This window comes from Metopolophium dirhodum, chromosome 9, assembly GCF_019925205.1.
Source record: "Metopolophium dirhodum isolate CAU chromosome 9, ASM1992520v1, whole genome shotgun sequence".
Lineage (NCBI taxonomy): Eukaryota > Metazoa > Arthropoda > Insecta > Hemiptera > Aphididae > Metopolophium > Metopolophium dirhodum.
In genome coordinates this window covers 16651923-16667742 of record NC_083568.1, presented here as the reverse complement: position 1 = coordinate 16667742, position 15820 = coordinate 16651923, and the positions used below count along the sequence as shown (strand labels likewise).

The window sequence follows — 15820 nt, the reverse complement described above, 5'->3', positions numbered from 1 at the left end:
TTAAAAATGTATATTTTTGTAAAGACATTTTTAAGAACTATAATTTATTATTCTTAGTATATGCAATAAAATAACTGAGAAACTACTCATTCAAATGTTCATCAAAGTATGGAAACTCAGGTAAAGTTGACTTGTTGAATAAGATGATGAATTGATAATATCAAAATAACTATAATGCCGATACTCAATAATTTTATAAAATTAACTTAATGAAATTAGTAACATTTAATTTCTCAATTTTCAAATTATTTTTATAAGAGATAAAGCCAATGTAATATCTTAAATTATTGCCATAACGATTAACAGTAAGCAGTATGTAAAATCAAAATATATTTAACAGATAAATTGAATAACACATATTCTGAGTTATCATTTAATATGATGTTTATTTGATTTACATTTGTTTTTTTTATGAGTTATTAATCAAAACACAAAATACGTGTAGTACGGGTATACTAACTTACCCACATATTTTTTTATAAATTATACAAAGTATAATTTATTTTTAAAAGTTATTAAAGTGTATTAAACGTTAATAAAATATTTGCATTAATTATGTGTAGTTAAATGTATTATACAACTTACCCAATATAAATGTCAATTTACCCAAGGACTGGGCAAGTTGACGCTTTTAAATTGTAAGTTATTTTAAACACTTAAAAGTCTTAAAATTAAACTCCTATATTAATTTTATATAATCATCATAATGTTTAAGAAGATATTTTTAGCATAATTGCTGTTCTAATATTCATAAAAAGTACTTAAAAAAATAACTAACCTTGAATTTGCAAACTTACCCTAACTTGGAACCTATATCAAATGTTTCAAAAAATTATCCACTGAATAATTTAGATTAAACAAGGGGGTGGGGGGGTTATCATTTGAAAAACGGAAGTTTGTATCGTTACAGGACACTTCTTAAGATGGTCGAAGAAAAAAGTATTTGGAGTATAATTAAAAATTTCAAAAATCAGAGTTTGAATAAATTCATTATTAAAGAAAAAAATTGAAGTGAACATGCATGCTATGTGAATCAACTTGTATATTGTATTAGTTATAATATTTTGTTCTATGTCTTCGACGAGTATATGCCTTATATCGTATAGCCAAAATAATGTGTTCTAATATTTGATAAAATGGATGTTTTTCTAAAAATATTCTTTGATCGTCCACATTTTTTCGTCAATCTGCAGCATATTATATTTCCAGTCAGCCAGGTTAACCTATTATTATATGTTTAGGTACGTGAAACCCTAAACGATCCGCTCTCGGCTGTATAGTAATAACTACATAGTGCATCTGCAGTCATTTAGTTATAGGCACTAAATCGTCTTCGCTTAACCTCGGAACCAGATCGGTCGTGCCGGGATGAGACGTCACGTTATTATTACACCGTCGGCACTAGATAAGCCGCCCACGCCGCCGTGAAAGTCTCTACAATATACAATATTAGTACCTATCTTGTTGATAATAATATAATATTATAATTTATAACCCTGCGGTCCGGGATACCGGGAACTGCTGCAGAGCTCTGGTCTTCCTTGGATTACATAACACGAACGTTGTGGTGTTACATAATATTATATTATTATGACGCCCACCACATAATAAACATAGTACGTTGTACCCGCTGAGTCACTGTTGTTTTTCGGATATTCCAGTGCGGCTGCACGCGCTCTCGATTACGGCAAGATGTCGATAAAATATTATAATGTTTTACAACCGTCGTCCGACCGCGTCGCTTGCGACCTCGCTGGGTCGTACACACGCTTCTGGAAAGGAGAAAAAAACCCGTAGTATTTCATAATCCGAACAAACATAGTTTATTGCCATACGCACACGTTATGTTATTATGCTCCGACGGTGACGCACCGGACTTTCTTCGACGGGCCGGGCTGACCGGCATCCGGGTCGCGCGGCGATGAATTTATTAGAATAATAATAATATGTAATATCGGTAATATCATTGATTATTATCAGTGGTAATATTATCAATATTATGATTCGGCAATAACGATACGCCGCGCCGCCACTCGATTCGCCGGGAAACCGCGAACGACTGGTGTGAAAAGTCGAGCACGATACATTATCATATAACATTATAGGCAAAATATCAGCTATGATGCTCAGTGCTCAGACTGTTATACGCGTTTCGTGTTATATACATGTTCATCGATTATTTCATACGGACTTTGAGGAGGGATCCTTTTAAATGCCTTCTCACTAATTTTTCCAGTAAATTGTTGTAATTGTATAATTATTTATAGTTAATAGGACGTTACTAAACATGTTAATGCATATAGCATATATATATATATCAATTTGTATTTCATTATGAAGCATTTATTCAATATTCGACATTATGTAAAAGGTGTCATGAAGAAATGAAAAATTGAAAAAGCCGCAATTCTTAAAAAAAAGTTACAGTAGATGTCGAGTGGGTCACTGTGACAGTGTAATGGATAACGTGTTAAATTTAAATTCAATAATATAAAGCCGTTGTAGGTATACCAAAAAAGACTCTGAGCAAAGACGGCCTAAAAATATATTAATGAGTATATTTTATGATATTATCGATTGCATTAAAGTAATTTATTTTACTTTTATAGAAATACGTAGGTTACATTACATTTTGTCTAAAACATAGCATTTTGAAATATCATTGTGTGTTTAAAGTATAATAACAAACTGTAAATGTTTCAAATCCTCATGAATAATATTTTTAAATTACAACAAAATAACTAAAATTGTTATTCTTCGTTTAAATATCTAATTTTATCTAAATTTTAAATTAATTTCTAAGTACCTATATGTATAATGATTCTAAGTTTATACACGTATAAAAAAATCTTATGATTATGTATTTTTGATATTGTAAATAGTATATGAACACCAACACCTTACGAGGAACATTGTATTCAATTTTCAAAGACCAATGGCTACGGCTGACGAGGTTTTTATTACCTAAATAATACAAAAAATATATTCAAAAATTGTTTTATTGACATTTGAAGAACATACAAAAATATGCCTATAAATAATTCAAAAAAAGTCAAAATATTTTTTAAATTTCAGGGTTTAATATATAAAATTATAATATAAACATTTGGTAAGCATTGTAAGTAATTATACGGTTGTTCGTTTTTGAGTTATATCATAAAAACAAAATCTGAAAACTAATTTTCGTGAAATTTCCAGTTTTTTGTTAATTTTTTTTTTTGTTTTTCCTTGCGCATTTAAAAAGTATTGAGAATTTTAAATTTTCCAACTAGATTCACTTTACCACCACAAAAATACTGAAATTGAAAATTGAAACATTATTTTGACTAGGTACTTGTGGTGTCTATATATATTATAAGGTTATGAAGAACCTACCCATAGATTTGCTGTCTCCGTCTTATACACGTACGACATAACAAATTTTCGTTCATTAGTTTCAATAGTGTGCTGTTATTTTTCATATTAGAGTGATTTGACATATTATCAATTTTTTAAATAATAACATTATCAGTACTTGATTGTTGACATTTATTTTATTCGATATTTTAATTTTCAAGCGAGATATGAGCATTTTTAATTTTCGATATTTCACATACCTCTATTATTTTACTTGAAAATTATAATTTCGAAAAATCAGCAACGCTTAAGCACAGATAGTGTTCTTACCTAAAAGTTGTATAATAGGTCGATTCACTTTAGTATCAAAGCTAACAGCACACTATTGAAACTAGTGAACAACAATTTGCTATGTCTAAAGGACGCCGAGGACACCGCTCTCTTAAAATAAAAAATAACAAACACATTATAAAGCCAAATATAAAAATATATAAATCTAAAAAATAATTAACATCATCCTACGAAAACTTAATATAATTTTGAAATCATAATATCAATATGCATATCATAAAAATTAATTTACCTTTTTTCTCAGTCCACCGAATCCTCAGAGCCACTAATTTATTGTTCAGCAACAAAACCCCGGGAGGTTAGAATCAAAAGCAATTCCACAACAATAAACCTAAGTGCCAGCGTGATATCGGTATCGGTGTCGCTGCTGAAAGCGATTCAACTCGAACGATAAACATATTCATATCAGTAATTTTAATTATTTTTGAACGTCCAAGTATATTTCGAAGCGATGCATTTCACACACAAACCTACAACTGTCTGAATAGTGTTTTTACAGTACACCAAAAAGTCGGAATCGAATGATTGTCAATGTCTGGGTATTATTGGCTATCGCAAGCCCAGTTAGGAGAGCTGTATTACATACATACTAGGTATACACTATACATGTACTGGAATATATTATCAATAATCTATTAATTATTGTATAACCTCGTATAAGTTATCACTTATCGTCACAAATACACAAACAAATTATCTTGAATTTGGTCTGTGACTATAGTGTAGGTATTAGGATATTAAACCTAACGCGAACAAGGATCTAAGAATTTTAATATGACCGAAATAATAATGCTGTTTTGTAAAATTATTATTTTTTTTACTATAAATTATATTTTCAGTATACATAGGTACTTAATAGTTATATGCTTTTATATTATACTATTACCCGACAGAAAAATCCTTTCATGAATGTTTTTGTATATGTATTTAATTCTCCTAATTTAATTTATATTTGAACTAGGCAAGTCATGAATTATATAATATAATTTAATTAATAAATAATATTATCTGTATAACCCGACTTCACTCGGGAAAAAATGAACAAGTATAATATATGGCGTTATATCGGCGTATCTCGTTTTTAGTGTAAGTACCTCAGTTTAGATATATTGTATGGCTCTTGGTATATTTTCGAACGTGGTTCAAACTACTCAAACATTTCTGATATCTCCAAGTATAATACATGACTTTTTCGTCAAAATCAGTCGCCTAGTTTTTGAGTCTATAGGAAACAACGTTTATTTATAGAAAATATTATGCTATGTATATTCTCTACAAATAAACTCTCATATTTGTTTTAAGATATGATTTCTTTATTCGAGGCCATAAACGCGACGATTTGATGCATGCTTTTACTTCATCTGACTGAATAACCAATGGCAGCTATTTATAAACAAAATATACTAATTTCACAAATCCTTGTGTAAGCACTTTTTAAAATGTAAATTTTGGAAAATCCTTTCTTAGTATAGCTCTACACGACAGTACGAAAGTACTATGAAAATGTCAAGTTTGTATCCTAGCTTTACGTTGATCATTCATTCATTCAGTCAGGACACGTTCGATTAAATAATATTATAAAGATAAATATATTTCCCAACGGTTAGGTCGAAATTAATCAAATTATCTTTTGAGTTTATCATTAAAATGCATTTTAAATTAATTTTTTTATAATATTATAATATTAAAATTTTAAAATAATATTGAAATCCCTTTAAACTTTATAACATTATATTATAATATTATACTTATACTTCTATTTACAACTAACATAATATATTGTAATGTATAACATAATAATACAAACTGTCCACGTTCTACAATATGGATCATACAGAATGACCGTTTACCAATTTGTTGGTAGTAGGAGCACTATCAGCTACTCGCGGTAAATAAGGGTGACACGAATTAAAAACACGTTGAGAACCACTTCGGTGAATTAATCGATTTTAAAACAGTGACCTATATTTTAAAGTTGAAAGCTTCGAGAAATGGAAGAATGCAATTAATTCGTGGTGGACTCCAAAAATAAACGCGTTAGAAATGATTCACAGCGGTAAATACCTATCGTACCGATCGTATGCGAATCATAATTGTATAACCATAACCATCTGTGGTTAGATTTGTAGAATCTTTTGCAGGAATAAAATACGTGCTCTGTATCTAATCAACCGTATCAACAACAATAATGTTATATATAATTATTATTATCATGTTACGCTTGAACGCCTATATAAGTTAACAACAACGTACATATAAATAATACGCATCTTTTACGCCTATGTACCTACGTTATCTTATTTAAACATTAAGTTAATTTATTGCGCTCAATTTGTTGCGGAAATGTAGATTTTCAACACTACGGCGATGGCACACTACAAAAAGACGATTTTAATAATATATGTATCGAAAGTAATGTATACAACTATAGATATATAACATAAAATAATATCATTACCTACTTATTATATATGTGAACATTTTCACTCAAAAATCGACGAGGAATTTCGAAGCCAAACTGGTTGTTTTCAAGACCGGTTTTCATCTATATGTATTATCTTAGCCCGTTTCTACGTAGGTACATATTTAGTAATTTACACAAAATGTTATTACTGCATAAAGTCGGTAGGAAATTTTCTTTTGTCAAACATTATATTATAGGTTGTTTACATTACCTATAGTTTGTAGGCTTAGGTGTTTTAAATGACAGTGCGTTGACAATACCGTTTAGAATGTTGCTAAAATTGATTTTAATTATACACACCGTGTGTCTCAAAAACAGAGTACACTCTATAATTCAACTACCCATATTACTAGATACTCTATACGTATTTTTGAATTATATTTGCAGCGCATGAAACTAGACTATATTACATCATTAATTTCCCGCAGACAGAATTCTAAAATATGTTTAGGATGTAATATACTGAGTAATATACTATATTACCTATTAGGTAACTAAGTAATAGAGTGTACTCAGTTTTCATGGACATACTGTATATAATACAATTAGATTTTCAATTATTAGCATTAGTTAAAAGTTAAATTTTAATATGCACTTAAAATGTTAAAATAACCTAAATATGTTGTATCCAGAGAAATTAATATTTACGAACGTCTCTCCAGCACCATCCATTAAAACGGCAATAATCACATATTCAATAATTATAGCTTTTATCAGTAGACCTACTACCTACATATTAATTTATTATTACGAAATTAGTGTATTATTAAACATAAATTACATACATCATTACAATGCTGATTTAAGAACTGGAGTTTTCGTCTGTGATTATAGGTACATAAATAATTCATAAGAACGCGATGAAGATATATTTGAAATTTGATGTCAAAAAAAAATGTTATTCACATGGAGTATTTAGTATGCTTGACACGTATTAAACACATTACATTTTACAGTATCTACGAATTGATATTAAAATGGTGTACAAACTGTTATTAATATATAATATAATTCTCTAAAACCTCAATTTTACTTCTCGTTTTTAATGTTAGAATCAATTATCATCAGCTTAGAAATTGGATTAAAAACTATGAACATTTAATTTTAGATGGTTGATTTAAACCAGTTTAACCTATGCACATTTATTATAATCAGTGGCGTGGCGAACTAATCATTTTCCAGAGGCGAGTTACAAATATCCCAAGTCCTAATGCATAATAATGTATTAGTGTAATATAACTAATTATATTTCAGATCGTTATTGACTACCTATTGAGTATATCATATTATATTTACTAGGGGACCCACCGGCTAACACCCACCCCTCTATTTAAGAAAAATCTCAGAGGCAAATGCCTCTGAAATTACCGTTCACCACACCACTGATTTTAATGACATGGATAACATAACATGGATAACCAAACCAACCTAAATGGGGAGGTAACACACCACACACGTGAACTTAAACATCTACTCATTAATTGGCCCTCTATATTATTTACACGTGATAGTTCTTATATAACTTAGAACCTACTTACCTATTTTCCTCTCGTGACCTTAACTTTTCCAACATTAACGCGCTTTCCTTAAAAATGTCTTTATAATAATGTCATCCATAATTGTATACTTCAGACTGGTTTATAAATTTGACCTATGGAAGCTTTACACGATGTATTATATTCGTTTCTGTCATTAATATGATATTTATTGTTAAACAAGTTGATACGCCAAGCATACTCACCCCCATTTTTCTTCAATATGATGCAGTTATTCAAAATTTAGATTTTGAAATTTTGAAATATATTTAAAGACTATATTTTGAAATTCTTGAGATTTCTGAGACTACTTAAGGAGTGCCCTGTGAAGAATGGAGATACAAACTTCTGTTTTTCATATGAAAACCCAAATTTTCTACTGTAAATATTATTTAGTCGATCGTTTTCATAAAAATGTTGACGTAACAGAATCAAAATTCGTAATAATAGTTTTTGAGTTAGTAACTATTTGTATATAATAATTAATCTGTATGTATATAATGGGTCTGTAATATATGGGGGAGGGAGGGCTATGGTGATTTTAAAATTTTAGTTTATTAACGCTAATAATTTTTTTAAATGGTCCAAGTATAAAAAAAACTGGATCCAATATTATATCTAATTTATATTTTTGTAAGACTATTTTTAAGGACTATTATCTTTTGAAAAAACGCTTTAATTTCTGAGAAAATGCACGTTCCAATTTTAAATTAAATACAAACATTTTCAAAAAAATTATCCAATAAATAATTTTATGAACCTTAAAATCTTATTAAGAAAAAAAAATAGATAACCAAATCAAAAAAATAAATAAAATGATTGCATAATTGAATTGAAATAAATATTTAAAATCAAATTATAAAAAAATAACAAATCAATAAAATACAATCTTTCTTTTTGCAAACTATTGCAAACAATACTCAAAAATATTTTTTGTGATTTAACTATATAATACTGTGAAAAACCTCTTTCAAAAAGTTGTTTATTAATTTTTGATTACATTTTATTTATTGTTGACGAATTCATGAACTTATTTGTATTCTCAAAATGTTCTCATTTCCGCTACCATGGTAGATGCATCTGCTCGTATTTAACTTTCTCAGAACTTTTAGATATGAAGGCATATTATTTATATTAATATAATATAGTTATATTTGTATTGATTAATGATATGTTGCCATAACTAACACAATAAATATTTTTTCACTAAATATTTTAGTTTTGAACCAAATAAAATATACTTGCAGGTGATGAACAATGTAAAATTCACGGCAAATCATCTGTCATCTCAATACATAAACCTACTATTAGCCCGTTATTGGTGTAAAGAAATGTCCATATGATGGATCCAAACTAAATCATGATATCAAAAATTAAAATTAAATTATTTGCATTTATTTTCTAGTGTGAACATACAAATAGAACAGCATTTAATGTTTAAAATTATTTTTATGTTTCTACACATTTTCATAGTTATTAATTCATTGTTAATATACCGTGTTTCGACATTTTTTTTCTTATCCACGTGAGTACTATTATACACCTTAAATTATTTATTTATTGTCCTTATTAGGTAGGTACGGATGACAAATTCTATACTTTAATTTCGCATTCTCTCAAATAGGTTTTATTATTTAAGCTTATAGTTTAATGATTGATATTTGATATTTTCAAAGGGGCAATTATAAAAGACTGCTTATCAAAACTAATATTTTATATCTCAATAAAATATTTTTACGGCGTAATGTATAGGCAACATTTGTATAATACCGTGGTTAATACTAATATTTTAAAATTTTTAATTTATTTCACATAAGGAACTTTATTAAAAGTCTATTTTATAGGTATAACTTATTATTTTTTTATCGAAAATGTTCATGGATAATAGTTAGATTATTATTCCGCAGATTTTAAATAACCAAAACAAGGAAATTAATTCGTGTCGAATCCTATAATAGTTCCACTACATCCTTTCCATTAAATCCAAAATGCATTATTTAGGCAATTACTGACATTACTTTCCGGCGGATAGTTCGACAAAAGGTGTCAATTCATATTGCGACAACATGATATCTATATATTTTTCTAATACAGTTAAAATAAAGAAATATATATTAAATCAATAACCTAATATTATACCAGCAAATATATGATATTTAAATAACAATTACAATCATGTAATACAAATTGAAATTTATTAAGGATTAAATTAAGTTAAAGTTACAGAAAAATCTTACTTTGGAAAGAAAGTATTGTTGATAGTAAAAATAGAGAACGGTAATTTATGTTAGGTAGAAAAAATAATTAGAAACATTTTGGTCTTTACAACAATTTGCCTAAAATAATAAATACTGGTTTTTATTTATAAAAATACATAGTATACTATTTAAAATAGAACAGCAACATATTTTAATGTACATAGGCTAGTTAATAACTAGCATAATAAAAATCAAATAATTGGATTTGATATTATATAAAGCATTTTATATCACAATATTATTATTATGCTAAAAATTGAATTATGGTACTTAAATGTTATCTTGAGTTTTATATTAGGATATTATATGCGTCCTACACAGTAATACTCAGAATTATGCTATTAGCTGATTCAAGTTAAAATGTTGAATAATGAATATTAATAAGTAATAACAAACAAAATATATTGATACACAATTTATTAATAAAAATATTTTTAAATTTAAAGTTTTTATATTAAGAGCTAACAATGGAAGTGTTTTGAAGGTACAGATGCTTAACGAAAAGATATAAAAAAATATAAATTCGATTAAAAAAACATGATTTTAAAAACAACTGCGTTTGATTAGTGCACAAATAAATTACAAAATACTGACTATAATAATACTAATAATAATAATGCATAGTTGTGTACTCAATACATCAATAAATACACAACTATCATGTATTATTCTATGTTATACTCTATCTACATTGTATGGCTATACATCATGTGTGTTTGGTGTTTACAAAATTATAAAACAAAATAAATATATTAATATTAATAATAATATTGATTTAAAACAATAAAATATTACATTATAATATAAATACACGCGTGGATGATACGATTATTATCTGAGGCCAAAATCACTATTAAGTCATCAGTATATTAGACCTGTAAAGTAAAATAACTAGGATCTTTCATGCTCTGTAAATTAAGATGTAATACAATATAAAGTTAAATAACTAATATTATAATAATATCACTGATATAAATGTATTAAGCACTTAATTTTACTGATAACAAATAATATCATATCACGCAATTATTATTATAATGTAGATCTGTGTAATACGAATACCTATATTATAGTTGTTACGGTAGACACGATTGTTTTGAACTCAACATCGCGTATAAAATATATAGCTTATAATTATTATTGGGAGTTCAGTATAATATGATGTACCTAGGTATTTGAAAATCTTTGTAACGTCTTGAAATGTTTTTCGTATAAAAACTAGGAATACTGTTTATTAATTTATTATAAACCAATAATATAAGGTATCATAATATAAGCAACATCGATGTATTTACATAATAATTGTATCGATATCATAAATAATATTTTAAACAGTTTCGAAAACGTTTTTCCACGTAAGTACTTCCTTTCCACGCTTCGAGTTGAGCAACCCAAAATCGAATAAATAAATAAATAAATGAATAAATAATTAGTTAATAAATAAATAGAGGTGCCAAGGATGGGACTCAAAATACGTTTTTCGTATTTCATCTGAACTTGAGATGAATTCGACAGACGTGTCCAAATCAAAAAACGATTTAGGCAGTAAACTATATATATAATAATAGGTATCGAAAACATAAAATTCGATGAATTTGTCAAAGGTGCGACGATTCCAGTACTCCGCTGATACTCTGCGTGTTTCGATCGAACATAGAATATTATAATAGTATTATGATATTTTTATGCATCCAATTCGACTAGGAGCGAAAACTATGACAAATTATCGAAATATTATGTTTACGGAGTATAGTACACAATAAATTATTATTATTATTATTATGATAAAAATACGACTCACGCGTTACACCGATAACATAATATTATAACAGTATACCGTGCGTTCAATAAATAACTATCATCCTACGATTATATGTGCGCATTCCGCATACTAACTATAACCGTAACTATACAAAATAACTACAACTATAAAACTATGTTGAGCTAGACGAGGTATCGTATATATTTCCTAATGACTTTGAATATATGCTGCCACGCTGCGTCATGGATCGAAAAAACCGTCGTCTATTCATCTGCGAATAAAAAAATGTGTCCGTTATTACAATATAATATCTTACGGCAAAAATATATAATATCTGATAATCGTTATAAACTATATTTATATAAATGTAATACATTATACACAGATTTTATTCATAGGCTATAAGTTGTTATGTGCATTGAACAACAAGCTAATTGATAATAAAATCAAAATGTAATAATATAATGACAAAAAGTGCAGATGACTCATGAGAGACCTCCAAGTGCGGAAGTATACTTCGTGATGAAATCAAATATAATTATACGACATTAAGATGATAATAAATTATTATTAATAACACACCACTCACTTCAATGTGTCAATACCGACTCCACGTCGGTGGTGGTAGAAGATACCGACTTTACGTCGTCTGCGACTGTGGACGATTCCGACTTTACGTCCTCTGCGACTGTAGACGATCCCGACTTTACGCCGTCTGCGACGGTAGACGATACTGACTTCACCCCGTCGGAGACAGTGGCCGATTCCGACTTCACCCCGTCGGAAACAGTGGCCGATTCCGACTTCACCCCGTCGGAGACTGTGGATGATTCCGCCAGTTTCTTAGCGTTTCGGGCCTGTACCAGTTTGTTGATCTCGTTGTAAGTGGTCATCATGGGCACCGAATCGTCTGGCGACCTTTGGGACGCGCATGACGAGAAAATCATCTCGCAGTCTTTGTTGTCTTGACCGTCTTTGGCGGCTTTCATGTACTTGAAAAATCGCAATATCTCCGGGTTCTCGGACGATGGTTTGCGCAATTCGTTTAGCTCTCTGGAATACCAAACAGTTACGGTTAATATTATGTTTGCTCGACATTGGCCACACTATTCTACATACGATTTATGACGGTGAAAATTATTTTCTTATTACTAAAAACGTGACAACGATTTATATTAAAAATAGATAATTATTATTTGTCTTAATAGATTGCACGAAAATAATATTATAAATTATAATAAAAACTGAGGATATTATATTATGTGTAAATGTGTAATGTGTATAATATAATTGTTTATACGTTTTTATTATATTATTAGTATTATTAATCTAGGCCCCAGATTCTAGTTAACTTAAATTTATATTTGTTATTAATTTTAAAAAAAATTCAGACATTTTATATTTTGCTTAATCACACTAAACATTATATTATATGTACATAGTTTGAATATGGTTAATTTATTATAATTATAATAATATGTACCTATATATATATAAAATTAAAGTTGTGTTAACAGCTCGATTTATCCGATCTAAATCTACAACTACTCTCACTAAAGTTAAAATTTAATTAATTAACTGATTGACACAATAGATTATAATATTATCTATCATGTAAGTATGAGAAAAGTATCAATATTTTAGTTTTTTTGACTCCAATATCAAAATAAAAGCCTATGCATACCTACCTATATTATAATAGTTAAGTTGATTTATAATATGATTGAATGTTACCTTGTTAATCGCTAGGTATTTTAAAAACACTAATTTTACTTAACATGAAAAATATTTAGATATATTTTAACGTGATAAAATTATACCGTAAAATACGTGATATTGCTGTTGTTTAAATTTTTTGTACTCTATGTTTACTTTATGCACGTGATTACTGGTTTAATATATAATTAGGTACGTGATTCACGATTTTACGATGGGTGAATAATTTATAGTAATAATAAAGTTGCTAATCAAATCGATAACTCATTTTATCATGTAAATGAAAAAAAGTAACGAAAGTAGTTAGCTACTAAAATTATGTCTGAATTTTGAATACGCTCATAAACGGATTTTATATTAGAACGATCGCAGGTACGATTAATTTAAATAAAACAGAAATTTGTGTTTACATTTATTTCACGCACTTTAATCAAATCGGTATCATTGGAGAAAATATGCTAATCGTTTCTACAAATAATTTACAACTACTGATAGTGATTTTTGGCATAAGTTACAATTTTGTTATCAAACTTTCACATTTAGCCTCTTTTATCGAAATGACAAAAACTGTACGTGGACGGTAGTTGGCTTATAAAAACTAACTTGAGATAATTTTCAAACAGATTTTACTTTACAAGTAAATCATCACATATGCGACTTTTATTTATTCCATACATATATAGTAATATGTATACACATATCATTTATAATTAAACGAACTGGGTACAATATATTTTATTAGTTTCTAGAATGTGTTTTGATGTAAATATTATTTTTACTTTTTAAGTAGGTAAAGTTATGAATAAATTACTCAAGTATAACCAAATAAGTAAGATTGTTTACCTACTAAACAAAAAACTTAATTGTACTAATAGCTTATACTTGCACGTGTTATGTAAGTACATTATACAATGGGAAATAAACATATAAACATTCTCGTGGTAATTATAGTGTAACCCAATTTAAATATTATAATAAATAAGCTAATCTAATTTTTAATTTGGATTGAGTACTTTAGAATATGTTTTAAGCGTACATGTAATTAACAAACTAAACGCTCTATTTCAATTCAGATTTCTAAATATGACGTGAAACAAAATATGAAAGAATTACTATTTGAATGTGGATGGGTGTCATGTGAATTCCATTACCTGGATGTGGATTCAATTAGTAAATCGTTGTGAGACACTCCAATACACCAGTACACCAGACACCTATATCTAATATTATACATACGCATAACAGTAAATTTGTTTTATAAGTAAACATGTACTACAACATTTAAATAAATATTATTGCTTAAGCAATTGAATATTTATTAGACAAATACTCAAGGTTTGTATTATCTGTATAAAAATTAAAGATGATTGAACTAAAATTAAATATTACTTATTTTAATAAATGTACCTTATACATTAATAACAGATTTTACAGTTCAATTTTAATCATTGTGTCTATAATCAATTCAAAGACAAATTAATATTTTTGGGTTATGTTTATTAGTTAATTAGTATTGCATTGACCAGTCAAAGCAAAATATACATCTATATTTGCCCCTATAAAAATATAACAATGTTTTGAAAGTTTTTAAAGATTTCAATAAATTTCTTTCGAGTACATTATCTACTCAAGCATTATTATTATTCTTTCAGTTTCGAGATAAGTTTTATTGGACGCTAACATCATTTAAACTAACGTGTACGATGTTGGCTAATGCGTTTCAAAATCAATCATTACATTTATTACATACAATTAACGATTTTAATATAACTATGTTCACTGTATACATCGCATGGTAACTTCATTATTGTCCCATAGAGCCAATTAATAATTTCGTTTGCATGGGTTACATTTGTTCAAAGCAGAGTATCCGCATTAGTGTGTTATGCCTTGTAATAATGAAAATAAAATAAAATAATCGATGACTGTATAGTAAATAATAATAATAATATCATTATGGACAATAATTAATCGCGGATGCGGTGGTCGCGTGACGTGTCGTGATTTTAAGCGGAATAGAAAACAAAATCGTCGGCGATGACTGTTCTTTAAATATTATACTTACCCGTCCGTTTAGGTAATAATATTATTCTAATAACATGTTTGTCTAACAGCCTAATAAGAAGAAGCTCGTCACGACCTACATATCGTCGCAAGCGCCAACAAAACAATAGGCACGCGATTAAAGCACTTTTATGCTCATCGGCCGAGTGAAAGTATCGCGCGTGTACCTACGTCAATTTGGTAACTTATTAATTATTGTAACTTAACGTGTGCATTGTGCTAAATAGAATAATAAATTGCTGTCCGATAACCCTGCGGTGCAGAACGCCAATCAACCGTCGTTCGATCAAACCGCAATTTTATATTATGTTTGTATAATGCGATATAATAATAA

General features: G+C 28.2%; 1 protein-coding gene across 5 annotated transcripts in view; it reads right to left on the bottom strand.

The window, feature by feature from the left end:
* Positions 1–10344: 10344 nt before the first annotated feature.
* LOC132952262 (uncharacterized) overlaps positions 10345–15820 on the bottom strand; it is a 36467-nt gene continuing 30991 nt past the window's right edge. For 3 of the 5 annotated variants that reach the window (XM_061024497.1, XM_061024500.1, XM_061024498.1), the window contains exons 6-7: positions 12296–12759; positions 10345–11977 (exon numbers count right to left, since the gene is read on the bottom strand). In XM_061024497.1, the coding sequence (XP_060880480.1) occupies positions 12297–12759 (463 nt within the window). In that variant the 3' untranslated portion in view covers positions 10345–11977; position 12296. Of the gene's footprint in view, positions 11978–12288; positions 12760–15820 lie in introns of all 5 variants that reach the window. The other 2 variants (XM_061024502.1, XM_061024499.1) reach the window with 2 other exon arrangements.